Source organism: Salvelinus fontinalis, chromosome 13, assembly GCF_029448725.1.
Source record: "Salvelinus fontinalis isolate EN_2023a chromosome 13, ASM2944872v1, whole genome shotgun sequence".
Lineage (NCBI taxonomy): Eukaryota > Metazoa > Chordata > Actinopteri > Salmoniformes > Salmonidae > Salvelinus > Salvelinus fontinalis.
The window spans coordinates 47,156,807-47,174,659 of record NC_074677.1 but is presented as its reverse complement, the minus strand read 5'-3'; the positions used below and the strand labels follow the sequence as shown (position 1 = coordinate 47,174,659).

Genomic DNA, 17,853 nt, shown 5'->3' with positions numbered 1-17,853 from the left:
GTATGATCAGAAATTTCTCTGCCAGCCTGCCAGGGAGGATAGGTTTGAACAGATCAGGCCATACTGGACCAAACACGTGGGATGGTAGAAATGTTTTCTTATTGGGCACACCTCCTCCCAGTCAATTCCAGTTTTGGCTCTTTCTGCCCGCCTCGGATATTTTCGGGCAATCCGATTGGTCCGCTACTGCAACACAGCCAAGGTCAGAGGTGGATGGCCAAAAGTAACCCATCTTCGCATCATACCACTCCCTACTGTTAAATGCGCCTCTTGTAGTCACATTAGCTCATCATAATGTGTTTTTTTGTCATCACCGGTTGGAAAGACATGTCTGAAACCAGAGTGAATTAAATAAGTCACCACCAATCCTTTGGGATCAACGATTCAGGATTGCTTGTCGGTTTATTTCTCACGGTGAGTACTGAGTCTTAACCGTTAGCTTGCTAGCGTAGCTAGGTGATAAGCTAATTAGCTACACTGACTAAGTTACAGTAACGTTAGCAGACCGGTATCTTGCTAGCTAGCTGTCCGACACCTCACATGCTGTTGTAATAACCTAGCCAACGTTAACAAGATACCGGTCTGTCTTTCTAGCTAACTACCTAGATAACCAGAAACTATTTGTGAAACCTTCCTGCTCATTCACATCGACTAGAGTTCTATTGAGACTAACGAGTGTTTTTTGATTTATATGATTTTGGTTAGCCATAACGCGACACAACATTACTAGCATGATTTGATTTAACTTGCTTGTTCGACATTGGATTCCCATCCATAAGATAAACCAGTTTTGGACCAGGGTGCGTGGCGACATTTGTTTCCTATCGTTATCATTAGAGCCTATCATTATCATGTGGGGTACGTCTATGTTCAGTGCTGTTCGCTGCATTGTTGGGCTTGTTTTTCAGGTCCAGCAAGCAGCTAAAACTAATGCTGGCAAGGTGTGTCTGTCTTGTTCTAGTTTCTCTGCTCGTGCACAGTTGTAGTTTTAAGAAAATTATACCCTCGCAAAGACTAGCAAATAGCGAGGCAGACCATGCCTTTCAAACCAGTGGTTTTGGATTGAAGTTTGTTGTAACTATATGTGTATGTATGTATGTATAAATAAATATATATATATATATATATATATATGACAGTTACAGTAAGCATTTTATTTAAGGAGGATGGGGAGGTAATGCCCTCTGTACCATTATTTTGCAATGTCTTGCGATATGAATGCAGGGTCAACATCATTTTTGTGAAACTCCTCTCACTGACGCAATCTGACAAACAGCAGCCAATGCCAGGACGGCCTGGTGTCATCACGCTGTGGCCCTGACTTACTTGAGGACTCAGCGCTATCTCCAGCTTTATAAATACTTGTGGTTTTGACTCTCCTCATCCACTCATTTCCCTCCACAGTGTTCGCAGCCTGCCAACGCGGTGACGGTCCAGCCATGGCACAGCAGGACGCGCCTGCCAATAAGGCTGCTGCCCCGAACCTTGCTGCGCTGCACTCCAACTTCATCATCGGCTCTGTGTCGGAGGAGAACTCTGAGGATGAGATCCTGGGAAAGCCAGACCTGACACTGGGCCTGGAGGAGAAGGAGCGCTCCATATCTCCCACTTCTAGCCTCAGCTCAGAGAACAGCACCTACGAGATGGGCTTCGACCACATCGACGGCCCCCACATGAGGTCAGAACCCGGGCTTTTCTCTCTGGTTTGTGTTCCCTGAGCCTCTCTGTTTGTGTTGTGTATCCAGGCATGGCAACCACACAGAGGTGTTTAATCATAGCATCTATACTGAGGTTACCAGTATCTCAATGCCTTATACAAAATGGTACTGCACAGTTTTTTTTGCCGCAACAATCTGGCCCCAGTTGTATGGGATGGAGAAACCTCCAATACAGATATCAGACGAGTCTGGAGGGGAGTATTCTGAAATGGCAGCAGCAGGAGAACACTGGGTTCAGTGATCTCCCCCTGGCGGGCCTCCCTTGCTTCTCTGCTGTGGGTGGGTGGTGTGTGTGAAAAACGTGGCCAGGCCAGCTTCACACCATGCCTGCTTGCTATAGAGGAGCTGTGTGTTCTGGATGGACTGCCCTCCCTGCTGCTGTCCCATTGCCAACAACCTCAGCTCTGAGCCCTGAGCTCTCCCTGGAGCCTGGCCTCACCAGCTCTCCTTTGTATTCGGTTTCTCTTTTTACAGCCACTGGGACTAGGCTCTAGAGAATGGACATTGTGAATGCAGATGTGTGGCGATATATAAGACTTGATTTGTATGAATAACTGGCAGATATGGTGCTGGCCAGAAGAATATGTAAACATTCGTACACATACAGTAGGCTCGGGCTATTCATTTAGAATGGTGTTCAGATTTGTTTCTCAGTCTTTCTTGTTGCGAACTCTGTGTTTTGTATGTAGGCTATTCTAGTGAGTTTTGGTTCAACTATATGCCTGCCACAGGTTTGGGCTGTTGTTGGAATTGAATAGTTGTAACAGACTGACGTGAGAGTCAGGCCTACTACAGTCAGTCTAGCAGTAGGGTTTTAGTGTTGTGGTGGGCCAGAATACTGACGAAGAAGTAAATATCTGTCTCCAATTCCACTCACACTGCTGTTCACCTGTCAGCTAACTCTTTTCACACACCTGGCACTACTTTCCAAAGCCATGATTGGAAAATAGCGGTGTACAGTACACACTCTTATATTACCTGATGGGGCAATCCTTCCATGGCATGATAGAAAGAACTTGATATCTGAATCACATTCCAATAGTTAAGTATAACCAAACATCATGCTCAGGTATTTACCTCCAGTCTATATGGGATTTGTCTGAGGTTGCAGGCTGTTATGATGTACCTTTCTGACAGAGGGAAAGGTTTTTCATGATCCTCTTTTAGCACCTCACGTTTCAGTGATTAGTTTCACAGCTCTCTACAGCTGACCTGTCCTGTGTGCTTGAGTATGTGATGGGGAGAGTTGATGATGAAACCGGAATTACTGGCAGAGCCCGCAGCTCTCTCCCATAGGACAAGGGGGAGCTCAGATGGTGGGAAGTGCCCTTCTCTGGGAGCTTCATTCTCTGGGGCTTCATTCAGAGGCTTTTGTCTGTGTGTCTGTAGCATGCCATCATGATGCAACAGTGCAGTGTCAGGCCACAGCAGCCGGCCGAACGCACACTGAGGGGTTCTGTCCCTGACACACCCTCCTGGGTGACTGGATCCATCCTCCCACTGGCTCTCTCTGAGGGTGAAACCTAGTTTAGGTGCCCTATTTTTTTCCCCCCCGAGGAAAAACTTGCAGGTTGCCCTAGCCTGTTAATAACATGTTAGGATTGCGCTCCTCCTGCGACTGGTTGGTGATGGTGTGCTGTTCCTTTTTTTTTTTGTCGTGGAAGATCTAATTGTGTACAGTTCAGAAAAACGAGAGAACATTTAGTCTTCTCCTCATGGGCCGATATGCCTACTCAGTTAAAGACAAGGACATTGATTTCAAGTATTTTTTTTACTGTAGGTAGAGTAGACTGTTTACATTGATCCATGATGGTTCTCTCCCTTGATGTGACCATTAGAGCACTAGTTTTAGCAGTGTCTTGTTATTAGTAAGCAGTTATGTTTTGAGGAGGAAAAATGTTCTGCCTTGGCCAGTGTCCACCACACAGTCTAATCTAATCACAGTAGCTCTTTTATCATCGCAGCTTTGTTATTTTTTTTGTGTTAGGTTGCGCCTACCCAACATTTTCCAGGAATAGGCTTGTCTTGTGTTACTATGCGTATCCAGAGTATTTTCAGATTTCTTTATCAACGAATTCAGCAAAAAGTAGTGTAAATGTAAAATGCACATAAAATCAATAGTGTAATATTTGGATTCAGTCTTGTCAGGAGAACTGTTGTGTACTCAACTTTGGTCTAATCATTTTGCCATTATCCAGGCTGTATCACAACCGGCTGTGATTGGGAGTCCCATAGGGCGGCGCACAATTGGCCCAGCGTCGCCTGGGTTAGGGTTTGGACGGGGTAGGCAGTCCATTGTAAATAAGAATTTGTTCTCAACTGACTTGCCTAGTTAAATAAAGGTTAAATAAAAAATGTATACAATTATCTCAACTGTTCCTTTTCAATTGCTACTGTGGTTATGCTTTTCATGTTTCCGCTGTAAGAAACATTTAAATGTAGCCTTATCCATTTAGGCCAATTCCCAGGAGTGTGAAGGAGGGTTAAAAGACAGCTGAATGCTCAGTCAATGAATGCTCACAAAGATCTCTATTGGTGTTTTTCCTGGCCGAAGAAGGCTTACACTTAAATTAGACTTGGTGTAAAAAGACGCTGCAACTGCGCTCCACGCACGTGCTGATGGCACGGCTGGTGTAACATCTCTGATGGATCACAGTGACTGTTTCACCAGCGCTGGTCTTGAGCTACGTGTGCGCTATGCTTACGCTACGTGTCAAGTGTAGTTTGGGCCGTTACCCTTATGCTTGTTGTGTATGTTGACTGTAGCATGAACTTTCACGTCTTCTTATTATAGAAGTTATTATGGATGAATGTAAAATAATATGTTGATGACAAATACTGGGGGATCGTGACACCCCCCCACCAACCTTACACTACGGTGTTCTCTTCATGCTGAAGTAATTTCAGTTGTTCACACAGACCGAGCATGTCTGGGCTGCACCTGGTCAAGCAGGGCCGAGACCGGCGTCGCATCGACCTGCAGAGAGATTTCACCGTGGCCTCCCCTGCCGAGTTTGTTACCCGCTTTGGTGGGAATAAGGTCATCGAGAAGGTAAGGCCAGGGCTTCTTTAGCTTCTAGGGCCTGGTTTTACCATAGTTTTGACATAGTCATTTCAGAGGCTAGTCCCCCGCTCACATCTCTTCCTGTCTCAGGTCCTCATTGCCAACAACGGCATCGCGGCGGTCAAATGCATGCGTTCCATCCGCCGCTGGGCTTACGAGATGTTTCGCAACGAGCGCGCCATCCGCTTTGTCGTCATGGTAACCCCTGAGGACCTGAAGGCCAACGCAGGTGAGCTTTACATTACGGTATCATCACAACTAGTAACAGCGGAGTAGCCGTGTCTCTCTATTCTCTACCCAGCCCCTCTAACTTTGCTTAATGACCTAGAGAGAGACAGGACAAAACTCCAGCCAGTTTAATGTGTTTAAACAAGCAGACCCACTAGGCTCCCAACAATGGACCAGAGCAGGATGTCTGTTGGTTTAAACCTGCACTGCACTGAACAGGCAACCCTGACCTAGTTCAGAAGAAAGGGCTTTGTCTGATTGTGTAGAAAATAATGGCTTTCTCAAAATGCTATCATGTGTAAATGGTTTGACACTTGTGGTGATGTTTTAGATGTGATGATAGCAAGCTAATATTTAGAGATGAAAGATGAGATGAAATGTTGGACTGTTATACATGCTATTTTATGGGCAGAGCAGAGCTAAACAGTTTTCACCCCACTATCTTCTACAGAGTACATAAAGATGGCCGACCACTATGTGCCTGTGCCAGGAGGGACCAATAACAACAACTATGCCAATGTGGAGCTCATTCTGGACATTGCCAAGCGTATACCTGTGCAGGTACTCCTAAACATCCATTTATTTAGGCCTAGAGTAGACTTTCTTCTAAATAGTGATTGAACTCTCTTGTAACCTGTATTTGAACTTGTTGTGTTTGTAATGATTTCTCCAGGCTGTATGGGCTGGGTGGGGTCACGCCTCAGAGAATCCCAAACTGCCAGAGCTGCTCATGAAGAATGGCATTGCCTTCATGGGTAAGACTGTTTCCTACTATCTCCTCTCCACTGAGTCTCCCAGCCACACACAGAGCCATGGATACTGCTTTTAGCCCCTCTGTCCTGTAAGATGATGTGTTCTGTGCCTACTTCCAGGTCCTCCTAGCCAGGCCATGTGGGCACTAGGGGACAAGATCGCTTCATCCATCGTGGCTCAGACAGCTGGCATCCCAACCCTGCCCTGGAGTGGAGCAGGTATGTCTGTACCGTTGAATACTCTGGATGGCTTTGAAGTAAGTGTGTTGTCAGAGACTGATCCCATGGTGTGTGTGTGTCTCAGGGCTAACAGTAGAGTGGTCAGAGAGCGACCAGAAGAAGAGGATCATCAACGTTCCCCCAGATCTGTATGAGCTGGGCTGCATCCATGATGTGGAGGCAGGACTGAAAGCTGCGGAGGTGGTGGGCTACCCCGTGATGGTGAAGGCCTCCGAGGGAGGTGGAGGAAAGGGCATCCGCAAAGTCAACTGTGCTGATGACTTCCCCAACCTCTTCAGACAGGTGAGAAGTCCAGTCTAATTCCAGTATCACTATATGGTTATGGTGGGCTGAAAGACATGTTCAGTATGATTTCGATTCTGACTAACCCATCATGCTCCCTTCTCCTTGGCTCAGGTCCAGACAGAGGTTCCGGGCTCACCCATCTTCGTGATGCAGCTGGCCAAACACGCTCGTCACCTGGAGGTCCAGCTCCTGGCCGACCAGTACGGCAATGCCATCTCCCTGTTCGGCAGGGACTGCTCTGTACAGCGGCGACACCAGAAGATCATAGAGGAGGCGCCCGCCACCATCTCCACCTCAGATGTGTTTGAGGACATGGAGAGGGTATGGCACAATTTGTGCTATTGGATGGAGACATTACCATTGAGAGGAGCCATGTCAATGTGTTGAAATTTGAGAGGGACTATGGCCAGATGGACTCGTTGCTCTGTGGTTAGGTTGCCAAGTTGTGACTGTGTCTGTTCCTCACTCCTCAGTGTGCGGTGAAGCTGGCTAAGATGGTGGGCTATGTCAGTGCTGGCACAGTGGAGTATCTCTACAGCCAAGATGGCAGCTTCTACTTCCTAGAACTCAACCCTCGTCTGCAGGTGGAGCACCCCTGCACTGAGATGGTGGCCGACGTCAACCTGCCTGCTGCACAGCTGCAGGTCAGTTTCAGCAGCAATGTGTGTCCAGCTCCTATTCAGTCTGTGTCGTACGTCTCTGTTGTGTAGGCACACCTCGCTGCTCTCGATGGTTAGTTTCATCCCGGGCCTCTGTCTCCATGGTAACTGGTTAGGTTGGAGTGAGCTAATGTGCAGAAACATGAAAAATCCACCCCTCCCTCTTCCTCCTCCTCACCACCCCTCAGGGGGTGTTCTAGACACCTCCAGCATCAGTGGTGGTGGTGTGTCACGTGTCCACTCAGCAGTATGTTGGTCAGTGGTGGGTCACGTGTCCACTCAGCAGTATGTTGGTCAGTGGTGGGTCACGTGTCCACTCAGCAGTATGTTGGTCAGTGGTGGGTCACGTGTCCACTCAGCAGTATGTAGGTCTGTGGTGGGTCACGTGTCCACTCAGCAGTATGTTGGTCTGTGGTGGGTCACGTGTCCACTCAGCAGTATGTAGGTCTGTGGTGGGTCACGTGTCCACTCAGCAGTATGTTGGTCTGTGGTGGGTCACGTGTCCACTCAGCAGTATGTTGGTCAGTGGTGGGCCACGTGTCCACTCAGCAGTATGTAGGTCTGTGGTGGGTCACGTGTCCACTCAGCAGTATGTAGGTCTGTGGTGGGTCACGTGTCCACTCAGCAGTATGTAGGTCTGTGGTGGGTCACGTGTCCACTCAGCAGTATGTAGGTCTGTGGTGGGTCACGTGTCCACTCAGCAGTATGTAGGTCTGTGGTGGGTCACGTGTCCACTCAGCAGTATGTAGGTCTGTGGTGGGTCACGTGTCCACTCAGCAGTATGTTGGTCAGTGGTGGGTCACGTGTCCACTCAGCAGTATGTTGGTCAGTGGTGGGTCACGTGTCCACTCAGCAGTATGTTGGTCAGTGGTGGGCGTTCAAACTGAAGGACAGAGCTGCTGCTGTAGGGGAGGGATATACTCTCTGTCCACCTATCCGCAGCGTTGACACTGTCTAATCTCACTGGGCAGGAAGGATCAGACGGACAACAGTGGGATACAACAAGCTGTGATTCCTCTCAGTGAGATAAACAAAGGTTTCTCAAAAGCATCTTAAAGGCCCAGTGCAGTCAAAAATGTGATTTACTGTGTTTTTATATATATTTCCACACTATGAGGTTTGAATAATACTGTGAAATTGTGAAAATTATGACAATGCACATTTTTTGGGCTCCCGAGTGGTGCAGCGGTCTAAGGCACTGCATCTCAATGCTAGAGGTGTCACTACAGACCCTGGTTCGATTCCAGGCTGTATCACAACTGGCCGTGATTGGGTGTCCCATAGGGCGGCGCACAATTGGCACTGCATCATCCGGGTTAGGGTTTGGCCGGGGTGGGCTGTCATTGTAAAAAATAGTTTGTTCTTAACTGACTTGCCTAGTTAAATAAAAATTCAATGGTGTAAGAGCTGTTTTGACATTTTCCCGCTCAACTGTTTCCGTGTGTATCAAGAATGGTCCACCACCCAAAGGACATCCAGCCAACGTGACACAACTGTGGGAAACATTGGAGTCAACATGGGCCAGCATCCCTGTGGAATGCTTTCAACACCTTGTAGATTCCCATGCATCAACGAATTGTGGCTTTTCTGGGTGGATCAAATGGGGGTGCAACTCAATATCAGGAAGGTGTTCTTAATGTTTTGTACACTCAGTGTATTTAAATCATATTGAAATACATTTCATGTCCAATCAATTGAGTTATATTTTGCTACTTTCAGTTTATTAATTTTTGCCTGAATTTATTTAATGATGTGTAACAACGTCTGTGCAATGATGTGACATCTGTGGTTTAGTGTATTGTTATTGGGTAAACATAATAAGCCGCCTCAGACTATTTGTATCCATCGGTGGTAATATCTCTATAGGAGCTGATCCATTGTCAGTATCGACACATGGTTTAATGACACATTAAGCAAACTTTCTCTCTGCGTGGTGTTCTGGGGAAAGCATGTCACAACTTCTGCCTTAGGAACGATAATGCATCATTAAAACACTCTTAAGCCAAAGTTCCATCGCTATCGGGAAACTGGGCCTTGGCCAGGAAGAGGAGAAAGTTAATAACCGTGTTCTAAGTGAGAGAGAAATATCATTCAAGACCCAATGTTCTTCTATAGTCAGCCAATTAAAACCCTAGCAACCATTTTTATTATTAGATTTTTTTAGGGGGTGGATCAGCTTTAATATTGCAGATGGTAGCTTCCATCAATGTAATTGTCTGCATCATTTCCCATCCCCCATATATTTTGGGGTAAATATACATTGCCAAGAGTGCGCAAAGCTGTCATCAAGCCAAAGGGTGGCTATTGTTGTTTAACACTTTTTTCTTTGGTTACTACATGATTCCATATGTGTTATTTCATGGTTTTGATGTCTTCACTATTATTCTACAATGTAGAAAATAATAAAAAATTAAGAAAAACCCTATATATACTCAGCAAAAAAAGAAACGTCCTCTCACTGTCAACTGCGTTTATTTTAACTTAACATGTGTAAATATTTATATGAACATAACAAGATTCAACAACTGAGACAAAAATTGAACAAGTTCCACAGACATGTGACTAACAGAAATTGAATAATGTGTCCCTGAACAAAGGGAGGGTCAAAATCAAAAGTGACAGTCAGTATCTGGTGTGGCCACCAGCTGCATTAGTACTGCAGTGCATCTCCTCCTCATGGACTGCATCAGCTTTGCCAGTTTTTTCTGTGAGATGTCACCCCACTCCTCCACCAAGGCACCTGCAAGTTTCTGGATATTTCTGGGGGAAATGGCCCTCACCCTCCGATCCAACAGGTCCCAGACGTGCTCAATGGGATTAAGATCCGGGCTCTTCGCTGGCCAGAACACTGACATTCCTGTCTTTCAGGTAATCACGCACAGAACGAGCAGTATGGCTGGTGGTGTTGGAGGGTCATGTCAGGATGAGCCTGGAGGAAGGGTACCACATGAGGGAGGAGGATGTCTTCCCTGTAACGCACAGCATTGACATTGAGCTTGTTGTCATTGCAGGCAGTCTGATGATGCTGTGACACACTGCTCCAGACCATGACGGACCCTCCACCTCCAAATCGATCCCGCTCCAGAGTACAGGCCTCGGTGTAATGCTCATTCCTTTGACGATAAACGCGAATCCGACCATCACCCCTGGTGAGACAAAACCGCAACTCGTCGGCGAAGAGCACTTTTTGCCAGTCCTGTCTGGTCCAACGACGGGGGGTTTGTGCCCATAGGTGATGTTGTTGCCGGTGATGTCTGGTGAGGACCTGCCTTACAACAGGCCTACAAGCCCTCAGTCCAGCCTCTCTCAGCCTATTGCGGACAGTCTGAGCACTGATGGAGGGATTGTGTGTTCCTGGTGTAACTCGGGCAGTTGTTGTTGCCATCCTGTACCTGTCCCGCAGATGTGATGTTCGGATGCACCAATCCTGTGCAGGTGTTGTTACATGTGGTCTGCCACTGCGAGGATGATCAGCTTTCCGTCCTGTCTCTCTGTAGCGCTGTCTTAGGCATATCACAGTACGGACATTGCAATTTATTGCCCTGGCCACATCTGCAGTCCTCATGCCTCCTTGCAGCATGCCTAAGGCACATTCACATAGATGAGCAGGGACCCTGGGCATCTTTCTTTTGTTGTTTTTCAGAGTCCGTAGAAACGCCTCTTTAGTGTCCTAAGTTCTCATAACTGTGACCTTAATTGCCTACCATCTGTAAGCTGTTAGTGTCTTAATGACCGTTCCACAGGTGCAAGTTCATGAATTGTTTATGGTTCATTGAACAAGCATGGGAAACAGTGTTTAAACCCTTTACAATGAAGATCTGTGAAGTTATTTGGATTTTTACGAATTATTTTTGATAGACAGGGTCCTGAAAAGGGGACATTTTATTTTTGTTTGTGTGTGTGTCTAGCTATCCATCTTTTTTTTTTAAATAGATTTTCCTCTTACCCTACCACCCAATAATTGGACTAAACTAATGGACAACAACACTTAGGCATCTTCTTCCAGTTTATACATACTATATACATTTTACAGGCACAGTATATTTTACAATAGTTATCTTTGTTTGTTTTTAATCCCACCCTTAAAAACACATTTATTGTTATTATTCAGTATTTCCAGGAAATGAAAGGGTGTTAGTGAAGATTCAAACTGAGCACATTCTTGATTTCAATTCCAGGATAAACATTGGACCAGAAGTGCATTAGTGAATTTTATAATTATTTTAAAGACTCATTCGTTTAACAGGAACTTCCTTCTACTACAGACCGGAACTGTTTCTTCTTCCTCAGATTTCCATGGGGATTCCCCTTCACCGTATCAAGGACATCAGATTGATGTATGGTGTCCAGCCCTGGGGAGACTCTATGATTGACTTTGAGGGTCTGTCCACGGCTCCCTCCCCACGGGGACATGTCATCGCTGCACGCATCACCAGTGAGAACCCTGATGAAGGTTTCAAGCCGAGCTCGGGCACAGTGCAGGAGCTGAACTTCCGCAGTAACAAGAATGTGTGGGGATACTTCAGTGTGGCCGCGGCCGGAGGCCTGCATGAGTTTGCAGACTCCCAGTTTGGCCACTGCTTCTCCTGGGGAGAGAACCGAGAGGAGGCAATCTCGTGAGTACACACACACTAGGGAAAAAATTCTGTAAAGTTAATTGTGTTTTGTGTGTGTTGTCAGTAAGACCCAATGATGTGTGGTAACACCTCTCCTGTGTGTGTTCAGTAACATGGTGGTGGCCCTGAAGGAGCTGTCGATCAGAGGAGACTTCAGGACCACAGTGGAGTACCTCATCAAGCTGCTGGAGACTGAGAGCTTCCAGCACAACACCATCGACACAGGCTGGCTGGACAGGCTCATCTCCGAGAAGATGCAGGCGGAGCGTCCTGACACCATGCTGGGCATAGTGAGCGGGGCTCTCCACGTGGCTGATGTCAACCTGAGGAACAGTGTCTCCAACTTCCTGCACTCTCTAGAAAGGTCAACACTATTTTAAACATTTTAATAACACACACACACACACACCATCTCACTCTCCTCTCTTCTCCTCCTCTACAGAGGCCAGGTGCTGCCCGCGCACACTCTTCTCAACACAGTTGAGGTGGAATTGATCTATGAGGGTACTAAGTATTGTCTGAAGGTGACGCGTCAGTCCCCCAACTCTTACGTGGTCATCATGAACAGCACCTCTGCCGAGGTGGACGTCCATCGCCTCAGCGACGGGGGCCTGTTGCTCTCCTACGACGGCAGCAGCTACACCACCTACATGAAGGAGGAGGTGGACCGGTAGGATGGATGGATGGAAGGAAAGAAAGATGGATAGACAGAATACATGCATTCTTTATTTAAAGGAATGTTGAGAGGTTAGCTTGGGGTTGATTTGGGCAATGGACTAAAAGAGATTCTTTCCCCGCTAGGTACCGCATCACCATTGGGAACAAGACGTGTGTGTTTGAGAAGGAGAACGACCCGTCGCTGCTTCGCTCGCTCTCAGCAGGGAAACTCATCCAGTACACCGTGGAGGACGGGGGGCACGTGTTCTCTGGCCAGTGTTATGCTGAGATAGAGGTGTGTGTGATATAGTTGTGGCCATGGTCACACACTCCGTTAGTAGAGCAAGCAGCCATGTAAACCGCGTGTATAACTGTGTCAGGTGATGAAGATGGTGATGACTCTGACGGCGCTGGAGTCTGGCTGTATCCACTATGTGAAGAGGCCCGGTGCTGTGCTGGAGCCTGGCTGTGTCATCGCCAAGCTGCAGTTAGATGATCCTAGCAGAGTCCAACAGGTCAGTAAGGGACGGTGTGTCTGACACTGGGGAATTTAGCGATTTTTAGACTAAATATGCTTCTTGTATTTTGTAATGGAAACGTGGATAGCTATACAGTACGTTTTGATGCAGGACTAAAAGTATGTTGTAACGTGTGTGTCTCAGGCAGAGTTGTACCACGGGGCGCTGCCCGTCATCCAGGCGGTGGCATTGAGAGGAGAGAAGCTCCACAGGGTCTTCCACAGCACCCTGGACCACCTTGTGCACGTCATGAATGGCTTCTGCCTGCCTGAACTCTTTTTCAGTGGGAAGGTAAGTGGTCCATCACAGCACACACAACAATCTACAAACAAAAGATGGCAGTATTCTGTGTTTGTACGTTAATCAATATCAGTTGGTAATATTGTGAATGTGTGTTTCCCCAGCTAAAAGAATGGGTGGAGACGCTGATGAAGACTCTCCGGGACCCCTCTCTGCCTCTGTTGGAGCTGCAGGACATTATGACCAGTGTGTCAGGCCGGATCCCCCTCGCTGTGGAGAAGTGCATCAAGAAGGAGATGGCCCAGTACGCCAGCAACATTACCTCAGTGCTCTGCCAGTTCCCCAGCCAGCAGGTACACACACACACACACACACACACACACACACACACACACACACACACACACACACACACACTGTATTATTCAGGTTGGTTATTGTATTATTTATGGTTCTGTGGCGTTGATATGCAGAGTTCATTAGGAATACACCTGACTGATTTTGCCTGTTCTTCCAGATTGCCAACATCCTGGACAGTCATGCTGCCACTCTGAACAGGAAGTCAGAAAGAGAGGTGTTCTTCATGAACACTCAGAGCATCGTACAGCTGGTGCAGAGGTGAGTCCTGCTCTCAGCTTCGGGGCTTTAAATGACCTGATGATACAGTTGAAGTCGGAAGTTTACATACACTTAGGTTGGAGTCATTAAAACTCGTTTTTCACTATAGTTTTAGCATGTCTGTTAGGACATCTACTTTGTGCATATGACACAAGTAATTTTTCCAACAATTGTTTACAGACAGATTATTTCACTTATAAATCACTATCACAATTCCGGTGGGTCAGAAGTTTATATACACTAAGTTGACTGTGCCTTTAAACAGCTTGGAAAATTCCAGAAAATTATGTCATGGCTTTGGAAGCCTCTGATTAGCTAATTGACATAATTTGAGTCAATTGGAGGTGTACCTGTGGATGTATTTCAAGGCCTACCTTCAAACTCAGTGCCTCTTTGCTTGACATCATGTAAAAATCAAAAGAAATCAGCCAAGACCTCAGAATAAAATTGTGGACCTCCACAAGTCTGGTTCATCCTTGGGAGCAATTTCCAAACGCCTGAAAGTACCACGTTCATCTGTACAAACAATAGTATGCAAATATATAAACACCATGGGACCACACAGCCGTCATAGTGCTCAGGAAGGAGCTGCGTTCTGTCTCCTAGAGATGAAAGTACTTAGGTGCGAAAAGTGCACATCAATACCAGAACAACAGCAAAGGACCTTGTGAAGATGCTGGAGGAAACCGGTACAAAAGTATCTATTTCAACAGTAAAACGAGTCCTATATCGACATATCCTGAATGGCCGCTCAGCAAGGAAGAAGCCACTGCTCCAAAACCGCCATAAAAAAGCCAGACTACGGTTTGCAACTGCACATGGGGACAAAGATCGTACATTTGGAGAAATGTCCTCTGGTCTGATTAAACAAAAATAGAACAATTTGACGATAATGACCATTGTTATGTTTGGAGGAAAAAGGGGAAGCTTGCCAGCTGAAGAACACCATCCCAACCGTAAAGCACAGGGGTGGCAGCATGATGTTGTGGGGGTGTATTGCTGCAGGAGGGACTGGTGCACTTCACAAAATAGATGGCATCATGAGGTAGGAAAACGATGTGGATATATTGAAGCAACATCTCAAGACATCAGTCAGGAAGTTAAAGCTTGGTCACGAATGGGTCTTCCAAATGGACAATGACCCCAAGCATACTTCCAAAGTTGTAGCAAAATGGCTTAAGGACAACAAAGTCTAGGTATTGGAGTGGCCATCACAAAGCCCTGACCCCAATCCTATAGAACATTTGTGGGCAGAACTGAAAAAGCGTGTGTGAGCTAGGAGGCCTACAAACCTGACTCAGTTACCCAGATTCACCCAGCTTATTGTGGGAAGCTTGTGGAAGGCTACCCAAAATGTTTCACCCTAGTTAAACAATTTAAAGGCAATGCTACCAAATACTAATTGAGTGTATGTAAACTTCTGACCCACTGGGAATGTGATGAAAGAAGTAAAAGCTGAAATAAATAATTCTCTCCGGTATTATTCTGACATTTCACATTCTTAAAATAAAGTGGTGATCCTAACTGACCTAAAACAGGGAATTTTACTGGGATTAAATGTCAGGAATTGTGAAACTGAGTTCAAATGTATTTGGCTAAGGTGTATGTAAACTTCCGACTTCAACTGTACCTAGCAACCCATACGCACACCAACATGATTCTAAAGACACGTACTGATTCATACTATACTGATTCATACATTCATACTATACTGATTCATACATTCATACTGATTCATACATTCATACTGATATTGTCACTGACCATGACATTTTGTCTCTCTGCCCAGGTACCGCAGTGGCATCCGTGGTCACATGAAGGCCGTGGTGATGGACCTGCTTAGGCAGTACCTCAAAGTAGAGGTCCAGTTCCAGAATGGTGAGGAGCATTGGACTCTACTGCTGGCATTAACAGGCTATGTAAAGCAATGGGTTTTCCTGAGTTGGTACAGGGGAAATGGAAAGGATTAGCCTTTGATTATTAGTCCTGCCTGTCTTTGATTTATGAATAGGATTCAATGGTCTTCTCAGGACTGCACTTGCTCTATTTGTCCACATGAGGGTACTGTTACAAAACAAACTTTTAATTTGCACCTTCCTTTGAGCTCCGGTTGATTTGATTTCTCCTCTGAATCCTGTATACTGTGTGTGTGTGTGTGATTCCAGGACACTATGACAAGTGTGTGTTCACACTGCGTGAGGAGAACAAGAGCGACATGGCCAACGTGTTAAACTACATCTTCTCACACGCCCAGGTCACCAAGAAGAACCTCCTGGTCACGATGCTCATTGTAAGTCCTTCCCTCTTTAGAAATACATTTGTCATGTGTGTTAGACAGAGTTGACTGTGTTCTCCCTGTGTGTAGGACCAGCTGTGTGGTCGTGACCCCACCCTGACTGACGAGCTGATGGCCATTCTGACAGAGCTCACCCAGCTAAGCAAGACCACCAACGCCAAGGTGGCACTGCGTGCCCGCCAGGTCCGTAATGCATCACTTCCTGTATCTCTAAATGTTCTCTTGTTTTTGATTGGTCAGGCTTAGTGTTGTCATCTTCTCACTCCCCTCTGTCTCCTCCTCAGGTGCTGATCGCCTCCCACCTCCCCTCCTACGAGCTCCGCCACAACCAGGTGGAGTCCATCTTCCTCTCTGCCATCGACATGTACGGGCACCAGTTCTGCATCGAGAACCTGCAGGTAGGGACCATGGCCGTTGTTGACTTTTTACTGCCATTGCTGGAGGCCATTCAGACACTCAATGAAGTAGAAAGCTTTTCAAACCACATTTTATTAGGCACATACACACATTTATCAGATGTTTTTGCGGTGAAGCGAAATGCTTGTGTTCCTAGCTCCAACAGTGCTATAATATCTAACAATACACAACAATACACACAAATCTAATGTAAAATAATGGAATTAAGAAATATATAAATATTAGGATGAGCAATGTTGCCGTGGCGTTGACTAAAATAGAATAGAATAAAGGGGCCTCCCGATAGGCTCAGTGGTCAGAGGCACTGCATCGCAGTGCTATCTGTGCCACTAGAGATTCTGGGTTCGAGTCCAGGCTCTGTCGCAGCCAGCCGCGAGCACGGGAGAGCCATGGGGCGGCGCACAATTGGCCCAGCGTCATCCGGGTTAGGGGAGGGTTTGGCCTGCAGGGATGTTCCTTTCCCATTGTCTCTAGCCACTCCTGTGGCGTGCCGGGCGCATTGCACGCTGTCACGGTCGTCAGGTGTACGGTGATTCCTGCGACACATTGGTGCGGCTGGCTTCCGGGTTAAGTAAGCAGTGTGTCAAGAAGCAGTGCGGCTTGGTTGGGTTGTGTTTCGGAGGACGCACGGCTCTCGACCTTCGCCTCTCCCGAGTCTGTACAGGAGTTGCAGCGATGGGACAAGACTGTAACTACTAATTAGATATCATGAAATTGGGGGGCGGCAGCCTCTAAGGTGCAGGGTTGAGTAACCGGTTGGTAGCCAGCTAGTGATGGCTATTTGACAGTGGAATGAGGTCACAATAATATTTCTCTGCACTTTCATGATTTTGAATTCTCTCTCCTTTGGTAGAAACTGATCCTGTCCGAGACGTCCATCTTTGATGTGCTGCCTAACTTCTTCTACCACAGTAACCAGGTGGTCAGGATGGCTGCCCTAGAGGTGAGAGGAAGGAGACAGTGTTTTTTTCTGCATTCAAAGTCACAATAGCTGGTTGCCCAGGCAATTGAACAGCTTTTGACACTGTACAAAGAGTGACATTTCATGGTAGAGGGAAAACTCCTCCACTGTATCCAGATCTCTACCCTGTTCTAACTCCCTTGTGTTCCCCATCCCAGGTGTACGTACGTAGAGCCTACATCGCCTACGAGCTCAACAGCGTCCAACACAGACAGCTAAAGGACAACACCTGCATCGTAGAATTCCAGTTCATGCTGCCTACCTCCCACCCCAACAGGTACACACACACACACACACACACTCTGCTGCATGGTACCGTGGTGGAGATGTGGTGTTGCTCCTATATATACTGGTCTAGGGCCAGTTGTTATTCAAAGCTGAGAATGCTTAATAGCAGGACTGGCGTAGGGAGGCTTGATCTATAGTCAGGTGTCTTATAGAACCATCCCCTTCCCCTAATAAGGGAGATGAGAGCTGACAGAGACTAGAGTGTGTAAGGTTCTGTATAAGGACAGTACTGTCTTTCATTATCTCCTGAACGGTCCAGTTCTCATCCACGGTAACATGGTTATTTTATCCCCCCA

General features: G+C 46.7%; 1 protein-coding gene across 12 annotated transcripts in view; it reads left to right on the top strand.

The window, feature by feature from the left end:
* The first annotated feature begins 213 nt into the window (after positions 1-213).
* LOC129868818 (acetyl-CoA carboxylase) overlaps positions 214-17,853 on the top strand; it is a 44,023-nt gene continuing 26,383 nt past the window's right edge. For 4 of the 12 annotated variants that reach the window (XM_055943085.1, XM_055943083.1, XM_055943082.1 and 1 more), the window contains exons 1-24: positions 221-414; positions 1,405-1,678; positions 4,617-4,770; positions 4,873-5,011; positions 5,462-5,571; positions 5,684-5,765; positions 5,883-5,981; positions 6,067-6,284; positions 6,399-6,608; positions 6,761-6,931; positions 11,237-11,562; positions 11,672-11,926; positions 12,005-12,232; positions 12,364-12,514; positions 12,600-12,734; positions 12,882-13,028; positions 13,142-13,330; positions 13,495-13,595; positions 15,385-15,473; positions 15,761-15,885; positions 15,961-16,074; positions 16,176-16,289; positions 17,162-17,251; positions 17,428-17,546. In XM_055943085.1, coding sequence (XP_055799060.1) covers positions 1,440-1,678; positions 4,617-4,770; positions 4,873-5,011; positions 5,462-5,571; positions 5,684-5,765; positions 5,883-5,981; positions 6,067-6,284; positions 6,399-6,608; positions 6,761-6,931; positions 11,237-11,562; positions 11,672-11,926; positions 12,005-12,232; positions 12,364-12,514; positions 12,600-12,734; positions 12,882-13,028; positions 13,142-13,330; positions 13,495-13,595; positions 15,385-15,473; positions 15,761-15,885; positions 15,961-16,074; positions 16,176-16,289; positions 17,162-17,251; positions 17,428-17,546 — 3,605 coding nt within the window. In that variant the 5' untranslated portion in view covers positions 221-414; positions 1,405-1,439. Of the gene's footprint in view, positions 415-1,404; positions 1,679-4,616; positions 4,771-4,872; positions 5,012-5,461; positions 5,572-5,683; positions 5,766-5,882; positions 5,982-6,066; positions 6,285-6,398; positions 6,609-6,760; positions 6,932-11,236; positions 11,563-11,671; positions 11,927-12,004; positions 12,233-12,363; positions 12,515-12,599; positions 12,735-12,881; positions 13,029-13,141; positions 13,331-13,494; positions 13,596-15,384; positions 15,474-15,760; positions 15,886-15,960; positions 16,075-16,175; positions 16,290-17,161; positions 17,252-17,427; positions 17,547-17,853 lie in introns of all 12 variants that reach the window. The other 8 variants (XM_055943086.1, XM_055943084.1, XM_055943081.1 and 5 more) reach the window with 5 other exon arrangements.